The sequence below is a fragment of the Plectrocnemia conspersa genome, unplaced genomic scaffold (genome assembly GCF_051122295.1).
Source record: "Plectrocnemia conspersa isolate PC_06_02 unplaced genomic scaffold, ASM5112229v1 ptg000013l, whole genome shotgun sequence".
Classification (NCBI taxonomy): Eukaryota; Metazoa; Arthropoda; class Insecta; order Trichoptera; family Polycentropodidae; genus Plectrocnemia; species Plectrocnemia conspersa.
The window spans coordinates 3,257,325-3,277,376 of NW_028277177.1; the positions used below are offsets into that span (position 1 = coordinate 3,257,325).

Genomic DNA, 20,052 nt, shown 5'->3' on the forward strand with positions numbered 1-20,052 from the left:
ATTAATATGCTTTATTTATTAAAATAATTTAAAAAAGGGTAAGTGGTTAATATAAATAAAAAAATATTTAATATAGTCATATATTGATTATCAATAAAAAAATATTAAATACATTTTACAATAATACATATAAAAACATGTTATTAGTTACAAACAAATAAAAGGTATATTATAATAATTAAATGTCTATTTGTCTCTCTTTTTCAATCCAATCCAAAATCCTTTCACAGGTAACATTTCAAAGAAATGGGGCTTAATTTGATAGCTGGAATCCGTTTTTGGTGTCGCTACTATATCAAAATTTGCCAGTATTTTCACAACAGCGATTTTTATTTCTAATATAGCAAACCTTGATCCTAAAATAAAAATAATATAATTTAAAATCAGCATATATTTAAAATTAAAAATATATTTACGTACCAATACAAGCACGTGGTCCATAACCAAATGGCAAATAACTATATGGATTTATTTTTGACTTGTTCTCTTCAGAAAAGCGTTCAGGAATGAATTTTTCTGGATCTGGATAATATTTAGGATCATGCTGAATGACATAATTGGGTATAAACAGAAGATCACCTTTTTTCATCTAAAATTTGGTATACGTATTATTAAAATATCTAGGAATTAAATCTACGTGAGTAAATAATGGACTTACTTCATGAGAGACACCTCCATTATCGTTCTGTGGTGGGAGTGTATAAGGTTTTACACACATTCTATCCAAAAAAGGCACTGGTGGCCAAATTCTCAAACTTTCTGAATTAAAAAACGTATATTAATGAATCAATTATGAATATTACCAGTATTATTAAAAAAATTATATATACAGTTGACCCCCTATAGAGTAAAGATTGGAACTTCGTTATAGGAATACTACGCTATAGGGGACTAGGCACTCATACAAAATTCTTTTAACTGTATTTTGTGAATTTAACAAAATCGGCAAATCAAACATTTTCCCTATTTTTATGTATTTAATGATTTTGTATTTAGTTTGTAAACAAGAACACGTCCCCTATGTTCTTATCTCATAAAATACGCACAAAAGAGAACGATTTCGCTTTTTATAAAGTATAATTTAAATTTACGCATTTTACAGCGTAAAAAGCAGTGACGACAAAAGGAGTTCACTAAAAGTTAACGTCGTATTAGACAAAAAAATGACCGCCAGTTACTTTTCTGTTTATTTTCACTTCGATTAATCATATATAATTATAATACAAACCACTCAAAACCATGTCGAGATATGTAAGCTTGTTAAGACTGAGATATTCTATTTTTCCATCATTTTCCAACATATAATCGTCTACTTCCTGTTGAAGTTTATTTCTTATATCATCATGTACAGCTAATCGATGCAGAAGATGACTGATACCGTTTGAAGTAGTGTCGAGACCAGCAAATAAAAATATCATTGCTTGAGCTAATATATCGTCATCGCTCCATTCTAAAAAAATAATATTTTTTATACATATGTTAAAAAATAAATAAACATTTAAGTATAATACCAATCTTTTTGGATTTGCTGCTAAATGTGTGTTTTTTTACAGTCGCAAAGGAAGAATCGGTGCCTTGTTCTTTTTCAGCTTGCAACGCTCCTTTTTTAGCCAGCATCAGTAAATGTATCATGTCTTGTCTGACAATATTTTTTTCTTCTCTCATCTTTATGTTGCTCATTACAACGTCGCGAAAAAACGACGTTATTTCATCTGATCTTAATTTTAAATTAAAAATCTGAAAAAATAATTAATGGTGATTTAGATAATTGAATACATGAGCAGTACCATGTCAACGTCTTACTTTAAACACTGAGGAAAACATGAAAAATGCCATTAGTTTTAAATTGTCCCAATTAGAGAATTGTGTAAATTTTTTAGCCAGTGTATAAAATTTATTTTTTTGGTCAGCAATAGAGTTTATTTTGTAGCCGAATGCGCAAGAAGCAATCACATCATTGGTCAAGTGTTCAATGAGATCTTTTATTTCTATTTCTACATATCCAATTTCTAAAAAAAAAAAACATATTTTACATATATATATTTTAATAAAAAATATTTTCATAATTATAAATCATAATAAACCTTTAGCAGATGGGTGTTCTATTTCTTTGTTGAGATATTCCACTAAGTTGTCGGTACATTCCAAGATTAGGGGTAGCATTCCGCGCATTTTGGCACTCGTGAAAGCTGGACTTAAAGTCGTTCTCATTTCGCGCCATCTGTCCTCATTTAAGGCAAATAGAGATTTTCCCATTGTAGGGTCCACATCTTCGTCCGTGAATGGCATATGATCCACGAAATGGTCGAAATCCTTTACTGTGACGTTTTTGATCAATTCCAAGTCTAGAATTAGGACCAATGGGTTCGTGAAGTTGTAAATACCGACATATCTGGAAGTGAAAAAATATAATAGTAGTAAGTTTTACGTGAGAAGTTGTTTTTTAGAAAAACTATAAAATAATTAGGTGTTACAAAGTTAAATTAAAATAGTGTTCATAAATATAATTTATATACTGTTAAGTACGAATAAAAAAGTATTTTAAAATCAAAAGTTATATGAATATTTTTTGGTATTGCTCGAGCACGCGACATATTTGCAATGTGTTAAGACACCACAAATAAATGTAAAGAAATGCGTGCTAAAGTGAGGTTTTCACTCACTAAAACCATCATCTTAGTTGAGATTGCGCCTTGGTACCCGTTTTAACGCATTTCTTCAAGGGGTAGGTGGATTTCTTTCTAGCTATAAATGACAAGGCTTCAGAGTTTTTATTTTTTGTATCGCTCTTTTGCTTTATTTGTCGTGATTATGATATCAGTTAAATATATATTCACTTGTGAAAATATATTTGGACTTCACAAGTCAAAATATAACTTCACTGAAAAACATACATTCACTATGTAAATGTATATATTACTACGTATGGAAAAGTTCATATAATTTTACCTGCTCCTGTCAGATAAAATATATTTTCATTGCTAAAAAATATACATTTACCGGTGAAAATGTATTTTATTATTATTTCACTGCAATGACATATTTAACAAATATTTATGGAGTAGATTCGAGACTGTTTTATTATATTTTTTTAAGGATAATTGGAGAATTTCTGGTTTAGAATCTATAATATTTTGATTTCGTTAAATGAAATACATTTTTCTGGCATTTTTCAAGAAGGGAAAATAACACCACCTGCCCCCCCCCTCACCCCCAAATGACGTCCCTGTTGAAGACACTGAAACTGAACTCCGTTCCTTTGAAATATTCAACACCGCATCTTTCGCAGGTTGCTTTATGCGCTTGTCAATGTCTTGTTGATATAATATAATTTAATTTATAAATGACCCAAACAGTCGTTGGAAATGCCAATCGTCGTAGAGAAATGCAATTACTTTAAATGCACTCGTTGGCGGGTTGTTAAGATTATTAGGAGTTTTGTTTGCATTTTAACGCGTATATGCGACAAGTTATTTTTTCACGGTTAATGCGGAAATTTCACTCAGTGCTTTATATCTGGTGATTGATTTTTTTAAAATATTTTGAAAAGCATTGTGTATCTAAATATAAAAAAATATATTGTTTTAAAATAAATAAACGTTTTTCACATGACTGTAAATATATAACTTTGGGAGAATTAACCATTTATAGCCATAGTAAACATTATAAATGACCATGAAATCATCTCCTAAATAGGCGTAGCGAGAATAATAAAGCTCGAAGGTCAGCTGGTTTTAGAGCGGGTCTGGAGTAGTCTGTGTTTTAAAAGCGACGTGAGTATACGCATATTCTGCAATATTTACCTATCATCTGGAAACGCGTCTTTTGCTTCCTTGTTGACATCTGACAAGTGCCTCTTCTCACGCATGACATCCAACGTATTTCCGAATAGCAGCTGAGGTGTCAGGTGATTTACTCCTTTTCTTTTAAAAAATTGATTCTGATTCCAAAAATATAACAAAATCAACCCTATAAGGGTTAACACTAACAAACACAAATCCCACCAGCCGAAAAACATGTTGAATATTTTTAGAGGAACACTTTTTAAATAGAAACAGTTTATCAGCAGAATACCATTGACTTGAATGGGTATAATTTTTATATAAATGCCAAAACAATACTTTTATCTTTTATCACTGATAATAATAATTGTTTGCAAAGTATACTTTAATTTGCCACATACGTACGTTAATATTACATAATGTTTATAATCTATAAGTGATGATAAACATCCACTTGTATTCTAAACACATATGGCAATGAGCTATTTTTAAAAGCAGGAGAAAAAGAAGCGAAACGTGTTAGTCGTTATGAATATATTCACATACTGCCAACATCTATCGAGTCACCTAATAAACATTCGTATTGTAGATGTGATATTGTAAAGCCACATTTACATACATTACATCACAGAATTTTATCGCTATAAATTAGAGCATATAGCGCATCATCTCTCACATGTGTAACATTACTTACAAAATTTGAACCGATATATGATTAATAAAACCAGATGGTTTAAGGAAAACTTCACTTCACTTAACTTTTTTATATTCCATCAGAGCAATATAAAAAAAATATTTGCGATCAATATAATAAAATGCATATTTTACGTGAATAAATAGTGTCTTGAATATGGTATTGAGATAGAACATCTTAAACGCGCGTTTGATAAGTACAATTACATTGTTCAGTGGTGATAATAATTTTAGAAATTTAATCCACAATAATTATTTTTTATTGTAAGATTTTTAGTAGACATTGAAAACGTAATTTCTTTAGGTTTTCAAAAAAATTGTGGTGCTTTTATTTCTGGGTGTTTTCATGTAGCGTTTATTTAAATGTCTTTTTAGCACAAAATTATGTAAGATTCCCTATCCGGTAATTATTTTTTAACTAAGTTTTTTTTAGTTTTTATATGAATATATCCATGTCAGCACTAATTTAAAAATTGCTTTACGATAATCTTGTCACAGTTATAAAACAGAAAAAAATATACGAAAATACCAGGGCTGTGGAGTCGATGGAAATTTTTCCCGACTCCGACTCCGAATTTAAAAATGTTGATAGTGTCTGCAATACACTCTCTGGAAGTTGTCCGAACCGAAGTTACAACTGAAGTCGACCGAGATCTACGACTTCGAGTAAGCGACCACACTGTCGCAAATTTCTTATGCCGTCCGGACGGCGACTTGTGTCACGTACAGCCAGCATATTTGAGCATTTTTAAATTGTCATATTATTAAGATTACGCTACTGATAATTATAAGAGTTTGTGTGGGCACTCACCAATACAATATCAGTGAAAACTTTTCGGTCATAAATATTCAATTTACGCAAAATCTTTGTCGGCTTTTGCAAAATGCCATAAGGCATAAAAATGATACTTCAGAATACGAACACTTCATCTGTGACTATCCTAGAATTTGTCGCCATCGATTCTAAATAAGAATTCGTTATGGTGTGACATGTATATAAACCGATCTAGGAAATACATAAGGATATTCGAAACGATTTTTTTTAACAAAATCAAGTACCACTAATTATTTTTTAATTATTTAATTTTATATGAAAAAAACTATAATAACGATATCTGTTAGAAGAATATACTATCAAAAATATAATTAATCCCTTTTGGTGCCCTAAAATATTCAAAGATGTCAGTAAGAGTCTGTTGAAGTCCCCGATAAGTATGTTGTATTATAACACGATGCAGCGCTTGACATGCGTGTTAACCATAGGACGCCTACGCGCATACTGAAATTGAACCGAGTTACTCGTTCTATTTCAGTTTACAAAACACCATATCATTATCTCTCGCACTGTCGTCACTAAACACGCGAGAGAGGAAGTATCTCACCGCTCGCACTCGAAACAGGAGCTCCAACTTCGGTCCCTTTGACTCGGAAAACAATGCCGACAATGTTCGGAAGCGCTCGAAGCTGGCCAAGTCGACTGAATTACCTTCATGGTAATCTCGGACAACTTCCGAGAGATTTTAGAGCGGGCAGACTCAACCGAAGTAAGCCACTAAATTCTCCGTCCTAGGCCAACCTTGGCCACTTCCAGAGAGTGTAGTGCAGGCATAATCTTAAAATATAAAATTTATTTTTAATTATTTTATTTATTTATTTTCATGTAATTAAAACAACAAAGAAGAAAGAACAAAAATTAATTTATAATTTTTGGTATACACTTTTTACGTGATTTTTTCTATAAAAATGTTGTTGAGTTCTAAATTTTTATAACAGAATGTGAGTCAGATAATGTGTTAGCGAATTAAGTGGGAATGTAATTACTATTCCTAATATGTGATATGTAAATATGACCAGTGTAGAAACATGACCATGGATGTCATTCGCTTGGATTAGTGCCGCGCCATTGTATGTGTCTACGCGTGACCACGTCGTTGTTTGGTATTCGATTAAGTGCATAAAAGCTTTTATTTAATTCATATTATCTACTTAAAACACGTGGTTTCGCATATATTTATTTTATTAGATTTATTTCTTACCGTTTGTGCTGCTAAAAGTCTGAATCCAAATGCATTCTCTAAAGGGGAGTATTTGTTTTTATTCACAAATTTATTTCTATCCATTTGTGTTGCTTTAAGTCCAAATTCGAATGATTCTCTGAAACAGGGTATCGACTTTTATTCTTCATTATCGAAAAAAATAAACCTCTTATACTTATTCGCCTACTTCTCTAACCATTTAGAGCTAGTGAGACGTAAATGGAATTCACACAAAAATCCGTTCATAAATAACAATCGGCTGAATGGACTATGCAAATTGTGATTTTAAACGATTTTTTTGCTACTTGCTATAATTTTTCTACCTGTCCCTTTTTAAGGGGACCAGATTTTAAAAATATCAAGGGTAGATACTAAAAATTAAAAAAGGTATTATTCGGAAATTTTCGTTTAATGAGCATAGTGGAACAGATTGCCGATAGAGTTCAAAAAAATCATTATAGATTTTTTTTTTTGAAGGAAGACAAAGGATAAAACGAGGACAAGGAAGCAAATATTTTAAGTAAAACGTCATATCACTTTACCTTTTTAAAGTTTTAGAACATGATATTAATAATTCATTTTACGTTATTATTAGAATCATCATTATAAAGGTCAAATAAGTAACCGTTCTCAATTGCACTTAGTTTACCACGAGCAATTTATCAATACAGAAATTGGTCTCAAAATTGACTGGGCTATAAATGGTAATTTGGAGATCGTTTTATACTATAAATACATTTTTTTATTGAATAAATACAGTACATAAAATAATGATTTATCTACTATTGATAACACTAAAACAATGTGTTGTATGATAACATTTGTTTTTTTATATATTACAGATAAAAGCACTCTGTTGTGTAAAAATCATTATTTGGAGTGCATGTATTGTTAAAGCATTTATTTATATATATAATGACTTTTACGTGGTTTGATTGTGTCGCCATTATTGTCATAAGTGTCACTTTATTTATTTACTATATAAAAACAAGACCCAATTCTTTCACTGGAACTGACGTTAAATATGTGAAACTTTTCAAAAAACGAAGAATGCTACACGATGAAATACAACTGCATTATAATTCGCACGCTGATCAAAAGTAAGCTTTTTAATAAATAAGTTAAATTAACATTTCTGTATTTGCAGTAAGAATATTTATTATGTATTTGCAGATATGTTGGGTGTATTAGTTTGGGTAAACAGATCATATTATTGAGAGATCTAAGTATTATAAAGCAAATATGCATTAAAGACTTCGACCACTTTCCGAATCATAGCAAAACTTTGTCTCCAGATTTGGATACTTTATTGGGAAACAGTTTATTCTTTCTTCAAGGTATATTTAATTTAGCTTTCGAGTTGAGAAATACTTATTTAATCGTGAAATATTTATTGTAATAGATGAAAAGTGGAAAGATATGCGGAGCACTTTAAGTCCGGCTTTCACAAGTTCTAAAATGAGACATATGTTTGTTTTCATCGAAAATTGTGCTAAGCAAGTTGCTGAGTATTACGCCAAAGAATCAGAAACAAACTCTGGTAATAATATTTTTATGAATAGTTATTAAATGAATCAATATGTATTTATTTCAATTAATATTAATTATACAGGTGATGTCGTAGCAATTGTTGCTAAAGATTTATCAACAAGATATGCAAACGACGTTATAGCAAATGCAGCATTTGGTTTAGAAATAAATTCGTTGAAAGATACAAATAATGAATTTTATAAGCATGCTAGTATCGCTACCAACATGAGAGGAATATATTTGTATAAGATGTATCTTTTCGTGATATTTCCCAAATTGTTCAAAGTAATGTTTGAGAATAATATAATATAAGTTGTGATAAAACATAACGACAATTTTAGTTTTTCGGTTATGCTCATATTTTATTTATTTTTTCGATTAAATTAAGACCATCGTGGCCTAACAGGTTACCCCAACACACCACACACATATGTTCTACTATATACAATAAACATGTTGATTGTTATATAAGAAGCGTAGTTTGTGTCTGTGAGACAAGCATTAATGACGCATTTTGTCACGCTCGATAATTTTTAAAATTTTAAAATGTCAAGTCAGTAAATTTTGCGATTTAGACAATCTTTGCTTTTCAGTTGAACTCATATTTTTTTAGCACGTTTCTATTGTATAGAATACACATGTCAATTGTCAGTCATAAAAGACGCTTAGTTTGAGTTTGAGAGCCAGGAATTGACAACGCATTTTGTCAGGCTAGGTGATTTCTTTATTCTGAAAATGAGAGAATATTAAAATTGCAGTAAATTTTGCGCTAAAGTAGGAGTATAGTGCAGTAAAGTAATGTAAATGTTAAAAAGCATTAAGCAAGGATATTATGTCCAAAATATGAGTTTATGAATGGTAAAATATTTTCAAGAGTGTCAAGAAAGTATCGTAGATGATTGAAAAGATAAAAAAATACAGATTTAAATGTGATTTTTTAAATAGAAACTGTACTAAATCACTAAAATAATATTGCTTAAGAATTTAGTATCTCATATGATTCATGAAAAGTAATCTTGATTGATATTTTGGCCATAAATCAAATAGTGGACAATTGGTTCCAACATTATTTATATTTACAATGCGACATATTAGATATTAAATCATAGGTGTTTAGTTATGCCATCAAAATAAAGGTGCGATTGTTCCAATGCCAGCGCACTGAAGAGCCTAAACCAAAAAAACACGTAAAGTTCGATCGAATTTTAAGGTTCTCTTTACTGTAGATATATATTTTATTTTAAATTAAAACGGTATTGCTTACTACGGCAATAAGGAGTAAAACTGTATATATTTTCATTGTTTTACTCGTACATTTTCAGCTAAAAGCTATCACTAGATATCCCTTCTGCGACTTTTTCATGACCTCGCAGATAAAGAGGATATTGAAAGTATAATGTATAATATGCTCGCGCGCTTCGCGGCGTGGATGACGTCCGGACGGCGGCTGCTGTCACGTACAGCGCGCGATCGAAAAAAGTGCCGAATAATTGCAATTTTTAAATTGTCATATTATTAAGATTACGCTACTGATAATTATAAGAGTTTGTGTGGGCACTCACCAATACAATATCAATGACAACTTTTCGGTCGTAAATATTCAATTTACGCAAAATCTTTGTCGGCTTTTGCAAAATGCCATAAGGCATAAAAATGATACTTCAGAATACGAACACCACATGTGTGACTATCCTAGAATTTGTCGCCATCGATTCTAAATAAGAATTTGTTTTGGTGTGACATTTATATAAACCGATCTAGGAAAATACATAAGGATATTCAAAAAAAATTTTTTTAAGAAAAGCTAGTACCACTAATTATTTTTTAATGATTTAATTTTATATGAAAAAAAAAATATAATAACGATATCTGTTAGAAGAAAATACTATCAAAAATATAATTAATCCCTTTTGGTGCCCTAATATATTCAAAAATGTCAGTAAGAGTCTATTGAAGTCCCCAATAACATGACCACATGACTACGATGCAGCGCTCGTCATGCGTGTTAACCATAGGACGCCTACGCTGATATTCAACCGAGTTACTCGTTCTATCTCAGTTTGCGATACACCATATCATTATCTCTCTCACTCTCGTCACTTAACACGCGAGAGAGCGAAATGGGAAGTATCTCAACGCTCGCGCTCGAAAGAGCAGCTCCGACTTCGGTCCCTTTGACTCGGAAAAAATGACGACAATGTTCGGAAGCGCTCGAAGCTGGCCATGTCACTTTACCTCCCGTCCTCGGTAACCTCGGACAACTTCCGAGGGATTTTAAAGCAGGCAGAACCGAGCTCGACTGAAGTAACCCACTATATTTTGCGTCCTTGGCCAAACTTGGCCAACTTACAGAGAGTGTAGTGCAGGCATAACGTTTTTTTACTAAGCTTTAGACTGAAATAAATATTTAATAATGGTATAGTCCACTATAAGTTCTAATATCTAGGTCGTACATTCATTTAGAAGTAATATATTGCAGATTTTAGACGCTTCTTGAATTTAAAACTAGGATAGTGCACAGTGGCACTCGTAAATTTTTGGGTAAAAGCGACACCGTTGTGATGCCGCATCTACCATGTAAACCAGATATGTCCAACTGTGACTTTTTCCTGTTCTTATAAATAAAGAGAATAAAGATTGTTTAATGACCATAGGTAAGATAAAAGGGAAATTTCTGAGTGAGCTATATTACTATAACAAATAGTGCATTCCAGAAATGTTTTACGGAACCGAAAAACGCTAGCTAAAGTCAAAGTATATATAAAAAAAATTGTCGATATTTCTTATTACATCTCGTATATATCATATATTAAACACGCCCTGATCATATTTTTAGATTATGTATGGTATTTTTATTAGGTAAAACGTGCTTATGATTAGTATAAAGGCGTCAAATTAAAATTTATTCGCCCGATGGCTGGAACGGAGTGATGCCATACTGTCATTATAAGCAATAACTTTTTTTTGTGATTTTGGATTATTTTATGTTTAAAAAGTAAAGTCGTTTTTAATATATTTAATATAAAATGTCAGATAGTATTAAAGTAAATGCAGATCCTATAAAATATGACTTGGGCTTGACTTATTTATTTGTTAACGCTAATTTTAAATTCGATTATTATAGTTTTTAGGGATTGAATATGTGAGCAAAAAAACTAAAACTTTCTTTCAATCATTGGTTCATAATACAATGAAATATAGACGAGAAAATTCAATAGTAAGAAAAGATATGATACAACTATTGATGGAAGCCGAAAAGGGAACTTTAAAGCACGATCAAGATTCTAAAGATACATTAAATATAGGCTTTGCTACAGTAGAAGAATCAAAAATTGGAAAAATAGAACATAACAGAAGTAAAAATATTTTTTTTATATAAAATATTACTTTGTATGCGGGATAGAAACAAAAAAATAATTGCAATCATCAAATCAATTTTTTCTTTATTATATTACAAATCAGGCTGAAATTTTATTCGCGAATCCATTTTCATATAGATATTTTTTTAATTTATATATCCCTGTCGCATTCAGATGGTTTTAGAAGCAAGACATGTTTTGGTTCAAGAAATCAAATTAGAACGAAATTTTAACATTCCAGAACAAAAAAAGTTTCGTCCTGGTCTCCCGCTTTTAATTATCTCCCGCATACAAAGTGTAAGAATTTTTGAAAAAAAAAACAATATTTTAGAATGGAGCTTGGATGAGATTGCGGCTCAAGCTTTTATATTTTTGGGCGCTGGTTTTGATACAACATCAAACGTAATCACTTTTCTGATTTATGAATTGGTGAAGAATCCAGATATACAAACATCTCTGCAAAAAGAGATTGATGAATATATATCAATGAACAATAAGCATGTATCATACGATGATCTTTCAAAATTAAAATATTTAGACAACTGCGTTTCAGGTAATATATGTTAAATGCATATATGATTATCATTACTATAATATGGATTTGTTTGAATTTAAGAAACGCTTAGATTATGGCCTGTTGCGGCGATGATGGATCGAGTTTGTGCAAAAGAATACACTTTACCGCCACCTAACGAAGATAGTAACTTGTCCTTCAAAGTAATTAATTTATTTATTTAATAAAATAAATATTTATTAAATGCGTCAGTCAAAATAAAAATATGAAGCTTAAAATCGGATCAGATCAAAGTTGACAGCGTATTAAGAAGCTGGATGACAAGTGCGTTCGTCCATGCTGAAACCTATTTATAAAAGGATTTATAAAAATTCTCTAGAATAAAAAGATCTTAATAATAAAAGACGCTGTATCTTAGAAATATTTTCTGGGCTTTTTAAATATAATAATTTTAAGTTTTTAAATTAAGAAACCTGTTTCAAAATTAATATGGATTAAAGTCTATTCCTCACAACATCTTAGAAATTTTATTAAAATTTAGACAGAATTTCCACTTTATCTCCAAAGTAAATAAGAAAATCGCAATAGAAATTATTATATTTAAGATATGAAGTATTAAAGCAATATAATTTAATGACTGCTTCTGTTTTATAACATACATATGATATTTTGGACTTAGGTGAAACCGGAATATGTTCTATGGATACCAATACACGCGATTCATCATGATCCTAAATATTTTCCAAATCCAGAAAAGTTTGATCCAGATCGGTATTCAGAAGAAAATAGATCATCTATAAATACTAATGCATATATGCCGTTTGGTATTGGGCCGAGGAATTGTATTGGTATTAACATTTCTTATGGTATTCGTACTGTTTTTTAATATGTTATTTGATGTTGTTATTATTTTTAGGGTCTCGTTTCGCTTTGATGGTTGTCAAGCTAATCATGATTCACATTCTGGCTAAATTTGATATAGTCGTGACTGAAAAAACCCAAATTCCACTAAAATTATACGTCCATACTTTTAATTTTGTAGCTAAGGATGGAGTCTGCGTGGGTTTGAAAGCAAGAAATTTTTAATAGTTATACGATAAATAAATATTATTATTATATTTATATATAAAGTGTTATTAAGACTGATATACTTAGTGTTCGTTAAACTTATCAGCTGTAGAGACGTGTGCAAACTATTAATTAGGTAGGTGTTTGCTATGCGACTTACAAAAATAATTTTTATCACACATTCGATCTCTTTTTTAATGTATAATAACAATATATATTTTTCATTAAATTAAGATGTTTGATAAAATATTTTTTAATTTTTTTTGTATGCAGTATTATTGTAATAGTTATAAGATTCAGATTAATACACATATATATGTATCAAAAAAATCCTTATCATAAATAAATATCATTTATCAATTACAAATAGTTTAATATTTATAAAATGTGATTTTGTAAGATAGTTCTGCAAATATCATATGGGAGATGCATCAATATATCGCAATTAAATATTTAAATAGTTGTGGTGGAGCACTTACCCTTTATATTGGTAAACTATGGCCTTTTCTTGTTGATTGCTGACAGCACTTAGTGGAATCAATAGTGTGTAGTATGCGATAGCATTCCAATTCCGTCAAATAAATAGTTGCCCAAATAATATTTACAAGTAAATATAAATCATCTGACTGGGAATCTATATAAATAATTATAAAATATTATGTTTCATTTTAATTTATAATAAATATATGTCATTTTGCATCTGGGAGCAGTTTTCAGTCCAGGTCTAACAGGGTTTAAACGTGACATTATTTGAGTGCAGCTAATTCTTTATGAAGTTCTGTAAAAGCTTGCATCAAAAACGTATGAATCGCCAAAACTTTTTTTTTTGTGAAGCAGTTTTAATTTCGTTCCGAGAAACGTAGTTATTTCATTGAAATTGATACAAGATTTTTTATGTCAAAACTTGATTCTTGATTTCAAAGAAGATTATTGCAACTTAAAAATATATTTTTTGAGCAAGAATCATATTTATATAAATAAATAATCGATATAAATAATAACAAAAAACTCCACACCTCAATTATTGACGTGTCCTTCCATATTATATGTCTTCCCAGCTTTTTAGGTTGAGTTAAATTTTGATTAGTCAGCAATCAACACTAATTATCTTCAAGTGACCCGCCCACCTCTTCGCCTTACAAAATCCAGTAGCTCTCCAATTTAATATTATTATTATATATTGTAATCCTGTGAATTTGTCTACAAATTTAAAAACTATATTAATAATTTTTTATCATCATAAGTTTAGATTTTTTTTCTTACTTAATTCTTGAGTCAAAATCATTTCGTAAGGATGCGATTTACTCGTAAAGAAGAGTATTTTCTGAATTTTCGGCAGTGTTTTTTCCTTATTTTGTTTATCAGTTATCGTAGTTATTATAAAATAATTTCAAAAAACAAAAGAATAATAAATAACATAGCGATATATCGAAGAAACAAATAACTACCTGAGTTGTCATAATAAACAAAGACTAAAAATATTAAATATCAAAAATAAAATATTTTTATTACTTAATATTTGAACATTAAAAATATAATTTATTTTATTTTATAATTAATACGATACATCTAATTGCTTTCAGCTGATAATGATTACATATTGGCAACTTGCATTAGCTTGCATTTTAATAATAACAGTATATTTTTACTTTAAAAAGTCACAACCAAATGATCTTGATATAGTTGGTGTCAAGTATGAGGCGTCACTTTTTCCATATTTTGGAAATTCTTTGTCAATGCTTGTGAAAGGAGAACATATCAGTGAATTTATGAGAAGACTTTATAACTCACATCCTAATGAGAAGTAAGATCATATTTAATACTGTAGTTTATTGATTTTTTATATAATTAATATTATGATTTAGATATGTAGCTGCTTTTGAACTAAATCGACCAGTGCTTATTCTGAGAGATTTGAACCTAATAAAACAAATCACTATAAAGGACTTTGACCATTTTCCTAATCATCGCAGTACAATAAACAAAGATATGGATTTGTTATTAGGAAACAGTTTATTTTTCCTAAAAGGTAAACTATGAAATAATCGACGTTAGTCTTTAAAGATATATTTTAGAATCAAGTTTTTTATGTTTTACTGAAAATTAAAATTAAAATAAAAAAATCTTTTGGACGGCACATATTTTTAACACTTTACCGACCGGCAGTTTCACTACCAGACTTACGCTAAATACCGGCACTTTTTCGCAAAACTTCGCGAATTTTACCTTTTTTATTTAAATTTATGTATCTTTTGATCGGGTCCGAATATTTCGTTGAATTTTTCTAGACATGTTATAAATGTATCAATGCATCGATTCAAGTTATTATTAGATGGTTCTCACCATGTGGTTCGCCGGAAATAAAAAATAATTATTACTTTTCCTTATTATTAGATTTTTAAAATGATTATCTTGATTTTAAAATTATAAAAACGAATAACCTAGAAATTTTAATAAAAATAATTTAAATTGTGTTAACCAGCGGTTCTCAAACCTTTTTAAATTTGTAAAAACTTTTTTCAAGCAAACTTTTCTTTTGTATTGTGACATTTTTACTAATACGAGTTTACTGATATATAATTTATTTGCAATAAAATATTCACTAACCGTTGTAATTCACTCCATCGTAATGTGAAATTTTCCAGGCACATACACAGATAATTTACATTGTCTTTCACGTGTAAATCACTTTTCACAATAACTAGTTATATAATGAAAGTTTAAAGTGTCTCGATTTTTTACCGTTTTTCGCAATTGCAACAATATTACCCCATATCGTTTATATTTGGTTTCAAATATTCGTAATTTTGCATTTTTCAGATATTCTGGTAAAATCCGATTCTTCCTTATGGTACCACAGATTCTATTTTTTTTTCATATATATTTTTTTTGCTATTTCAACACTGTTATAAAAATCGTCCATATAAAGATGATGACATTTGTATTTATTGTCTGATGTTAGATGTGATATTGAATCTTGTAACGAAATTCCAGGTCCTGAATATATTTTAAATTTCGATATGTATCCTGACACTAATTCACATACCATTCTTATCACTATACCGTACTTTGTGAGCTTACTGGGGTTGTATACGTGAAAATTTAATCTTCCACACCATGGGATCATACCCTCATCCAGAGATATGTTTTGGCTTGGTTTGTACATATTTTTTAATCTTTCGGAGAAATAATCAATAATTTTTTGTACTTTGAACAGTAATCCTACATTATCAGGAACATTTTCATTATTGGAAAAACGCAGGTAACGTAATATTTGCTAAAACCTATTTCTACTAATGGTTTTTGTAAATATCAAGGTTCCTATTAGTGGATTTATTGTCTAATACAGGTGTAATGAGCCTTTTTTTACCAGGCCCATTAGCAATATCAACTCAAACCAATTTTTAATTCTGGTACCGTTACATCCACCCATTTTTTAGATTTTATTTGCAGTTTGTATCTGTTGATGTGTTGATTATGGTGTCTATTCGTTTCTTCTGCAATAACGGGAAACAAGTCATCTTCAATAAAGTTTTGTGTCTTGTAAAGTGTCTTCTAAATATTTTTCTTGTTCATCTTCCTCATTGCTCATGAGCATCATAGCATGTGGACGATTTATTTCATGAACAGAGGAGTCTGAATAACTATCACTATAATTTTCATTGTCACTTGGAATATCTATATATATTTAACACTACATTAAAAAACATAAACTGTAATTATTTTCATGTAGATTCTACACTCGTATCTAACTAAAAAACTATGTTTTATAAACAGTTCGTAATATTTTTCAAATATTCACTCGAGCACACGAAAACCAGATGCACTTCACACGATAGTATAACTTAAACTTAATTCTTATCCATAAGTTGTTATGTGTATCGTGCTAATAATTCAAAAATAATAACTCGAAAAAATTCCCACTTTCTAAAATAAAGTGTCACTGAGATTCGGTATTTCCAGTAAGCCAGTAATATCTGACGAGAGATAATATTTACTCACAAAAAATATGTTGTAATTTCCTTATAGGGATAGAAAAAAATACAATAGAATCTTACTAATCTGACAATCTTGAGATTCTCAGTAATCCAATACTATCTAATGGTTAATGATATGATAAATTTTTAGTGTCTTGTACTTTTTATATATATACATCGTATTTTTTAATTTTATGTAATTTGACGTTATCTCTAAATAAACCCATTTACCCAATAAATTATTTTTAAATATACATATTTATATGTTTGTGTATAAAATATCATATTTTTTCTTTTTTTACACCGTCCGAAAAAAAAGTGTGCTGGATAAAAGTTTTTAGAAATTTGAAAAAGTTTGAGAGCCGCTGGTTAACTCAATTTAAATTATTTTTATTTAAATTCCTAGATTACTTGCTTTTATAATTTTAAAATCATCAATCAATTTTAAAATCTAATAATTAGGAAATGTAATAATTAATTTCTATTTCCGGCGAACCACATGTTGAGAACCACTTAATATTGGCTTGAATTGATGCATTGTTACATTTATAACAATGTCTAGAAAAATTTGTTAAAATATTCGGACTACATCAAAAGATACATAAGTTTGTCTGGTAGTGAAACTGCCTGATGAAAGAAATATAAAATATATTTATAAAACCTTCGCATTTGTCTAAATATAATTAAAAAAAAAAATTAAAATAAAATGAAAATTCATACATTTATTTAGTCATCTCTAAAAAAAAGCAAATAAAACACTAAACATATATTTTTAATTTGACATGGAAACGAAAACATACACAGGACGCCAATTGGCGTCTGCGGTGTTTAACTTTCGGCACACTCAGGACGCCAATTGGCGTGAGCGGTAGGTAAAGTGTTAAGTATCAATAATATATAATTATTATAGATGAGAAATGGAAAGATATGCGTAGCACATTGAGTCCGGCGTTTACAGGTTCAAAAATGAGAAATATGTTTGTTTTCATTGAAGATTGTGCTAAACAAGTTGCTAATTATTTTCATAAGAAATCTGATCAGATTGCTGGTAAAATTTACTGAAATTTATTAAACGTATATCTGTGAATATAAATCGATTCATTATCAAACAGGCGGTGTTATTAAAATTGAGGCAAAAGACATATTCACAAGATACACAAATGATGTTATTGCTAATTCTGCATTTGGATTGGAAATTAATTCGTTGGAAGATAGAAATAATATATTTTATCAAAACGCTAAAACTGCTACGACATTCACAGGGTTTAGATTTTTCATTAAATTCTTTGCATTTATCTTTTGTCCAAAATTAGTAAAGGTATGTATTATAATATAATATATACAAAACAGATTGTATCAATAAATGATGTTTTAGATGTTGGGAATTCCATTTGTTGATAAGAATTCAGGAGATTTCTTATTGAATATTATCCGTAACACAATCAAATACAGGAGAGTGAATTCTGTTGTCAGAAAAGACATGATTCATCTTTTGATGGAAGCTGAAAGAGGATCGCTTAAGCACGAGATAGATTCTAAGGATTCGTCAGAAGCTGGTTTAGCTACAGTGCAAGAATCGAACATTGGAAAACGTGAAATAAATAAAAGTGATTTTAATTCAATTAAATTTAATATTAAAAATATAGAATATTTAAAAAATATAAATGACGTTTTCAGAATGGAACGATGAAGAAATTTATGCACAAGGATTCATATTTTTAGCTGCAGGCTTTGAAACAACTGCAACTTTGATTACCTTTATCTTTTATGAAATGGTCAGGAATCTTGACGTGCAAAAAAAATTACAAGATGAAATTGATGAATTCATATCAATTTATGGAAATAAAATAACATATGATGATCTTCCCAAATTAAAATATTTAGATAATTGCGTTTCAGGTTACAATACATATTTATGATTTATATATTTTTTTATAGCAATATAATTATGATCCATTGATGTTTCATATACAGAAACTTTAAGATTTTGGCCTCTGGTGTCTGCATTAGATAGAGTTTGTGTGAAGAAATATAATATGCCACCACCAAATAATAACAGTACAAAAACTTATGCAGTAAATCAGAATAATATATTTTTAAATATGCTGAAATATTAGGAAGATGTGCTAAAATATATATTTTATTCAGGTGCAAGTTAAAGATTATGTGTGGGTTCCGGTACACGCGTTGCATTTAGATCCTGCTTACTTTCCAAATCCTGAAAAGTTTGATCCAGATAGATTTTTAGATGAAAACAGATTTTCTATTGATCTAAATGCATATATGCCATTTGGTATTGGACCTAGAAATTGCATCGGTAAATCAATATTAAATTTATTATATAAATATTTAATCAAAAATATACAATAAAAAACTTTTTTTACAGGTTCTCGTTTTGCATTAATGGTGGTTAAATTGATCGTTTTTCACATATTTGCAATGTTTGATGTGATTCGCACTGATAAAACACAAATACCAATACAAATAGATAAAATGTCGTTCAATTTGGTTCCAAAAAATGGTGTACATGTTGGATTAAGACCTAGAAATAAATAAAATTAGATACATACATATTATGTGTTTGAGATTATACATTGTAAATGTATAAATAAAAATCTGATATGAACTAAAGATAACGTTTATCTGATTTGTTTTATTCCCAATGTCATTATGTCACTTATTATATAAATTGCTATCAATTGGTAACAAAGTGTTTGTATGTTCCTCAAATGTTGATAGATATCTACAATATATACTATGATTCTTAAATGTATTTAATATGATAAACATTAAAACTAAATTGAATAAGTTGTATCTTTGCAGCGATAGAAAATCAGTTTTTAATATCATTAAAAAAATTTGGCGACAGTGACGAGCGTTACAGTAAATTTGCGATCGCGATCAGCAAAGATCGGCTTAAGTTAAGCGGCGAATACGTGACATGACTCAGCTTTATAAAATGAGATATATATATATATTTTAAGTAATATGATATTTTTTTTGTGTTTATACTTTACAAATTTTTCTACTATTTTTTTAAATATGTAATTACAATGTTACGTTGACCGAAACAAAATATTGAAAAGGCCAACC

The 20,052-nt window shown here is 29.4% G+C and overlaps 2 protein-coding genes across 2 annotated transcripts; one reads left to right on the forward strand and one right to left on the reverse strand.

Annotated features, from left to right (window-relative positions):
• Nucleotides 1-66: 66 nt before the first annotated feature.
• Nucleotides 67-4,335, reverse strand: LOC148227029 (cytochrome P450 9e2-like). Its single transcript, XM_088202766.1, has 8 exons — nt 3,804-4,335; nt 2,085-2,392; nt 1,804-2,009; nt 1,512-1,737; nt 1,229-1,450; nt 659-759; nt 421-589; nt 67-356 (listed from the first exon to the last, which is right to left on the reverse strand). The coding sequence occupies exons 1-8, from the start codon at nt 4,016-4,018 to the stop codon at nt 187-189; spliced, it is 1,617 nt and encodes a 538-aa protein (XP_088058892.1). The 5' UTR covers nt 4,019-4,335; the 3' UTR covers nt 67-186.
• Nucleotides 3,769-19,590, forward strand: LOC148227030 (uncharacterized). Its single transcript, XM_088201901.1, has 19 exons — nt 3,769-3,907; nt 7,354-7,611; nt 7,685-7,848; nt 7,914-8,051; nt 8,124-8,326; nt 11,166-11,397; nt 11,732-11,953; nt 12,017-12,117; nt 12,594-12,762; nt 12,831-12,994; nt 14,566-14,786; nt 14,848-15,011; nt 17,870-18,007; nt 18,072-18,277; nt 18,335-18,566; nt 18,637-18,858; nt 18,934-19,034; nt 19,108-19,276; nt 19,346-19,590. Exons 2-19 carry the CDS (start codon nt 7,427-7,429, stop codon nt 19,513-19,515), a joined length of 3,201 nt encoding a protein of 1,066 aa, XP_088058027.1. The 5' UTR covers nt 3,769-3,907; nt 7,354-7,426; the 3' UTR covers nt 19,516-19,590.
• The last annotated feature ends 462 nt before the right edge of the window (nt 19,591-20,052 follow it).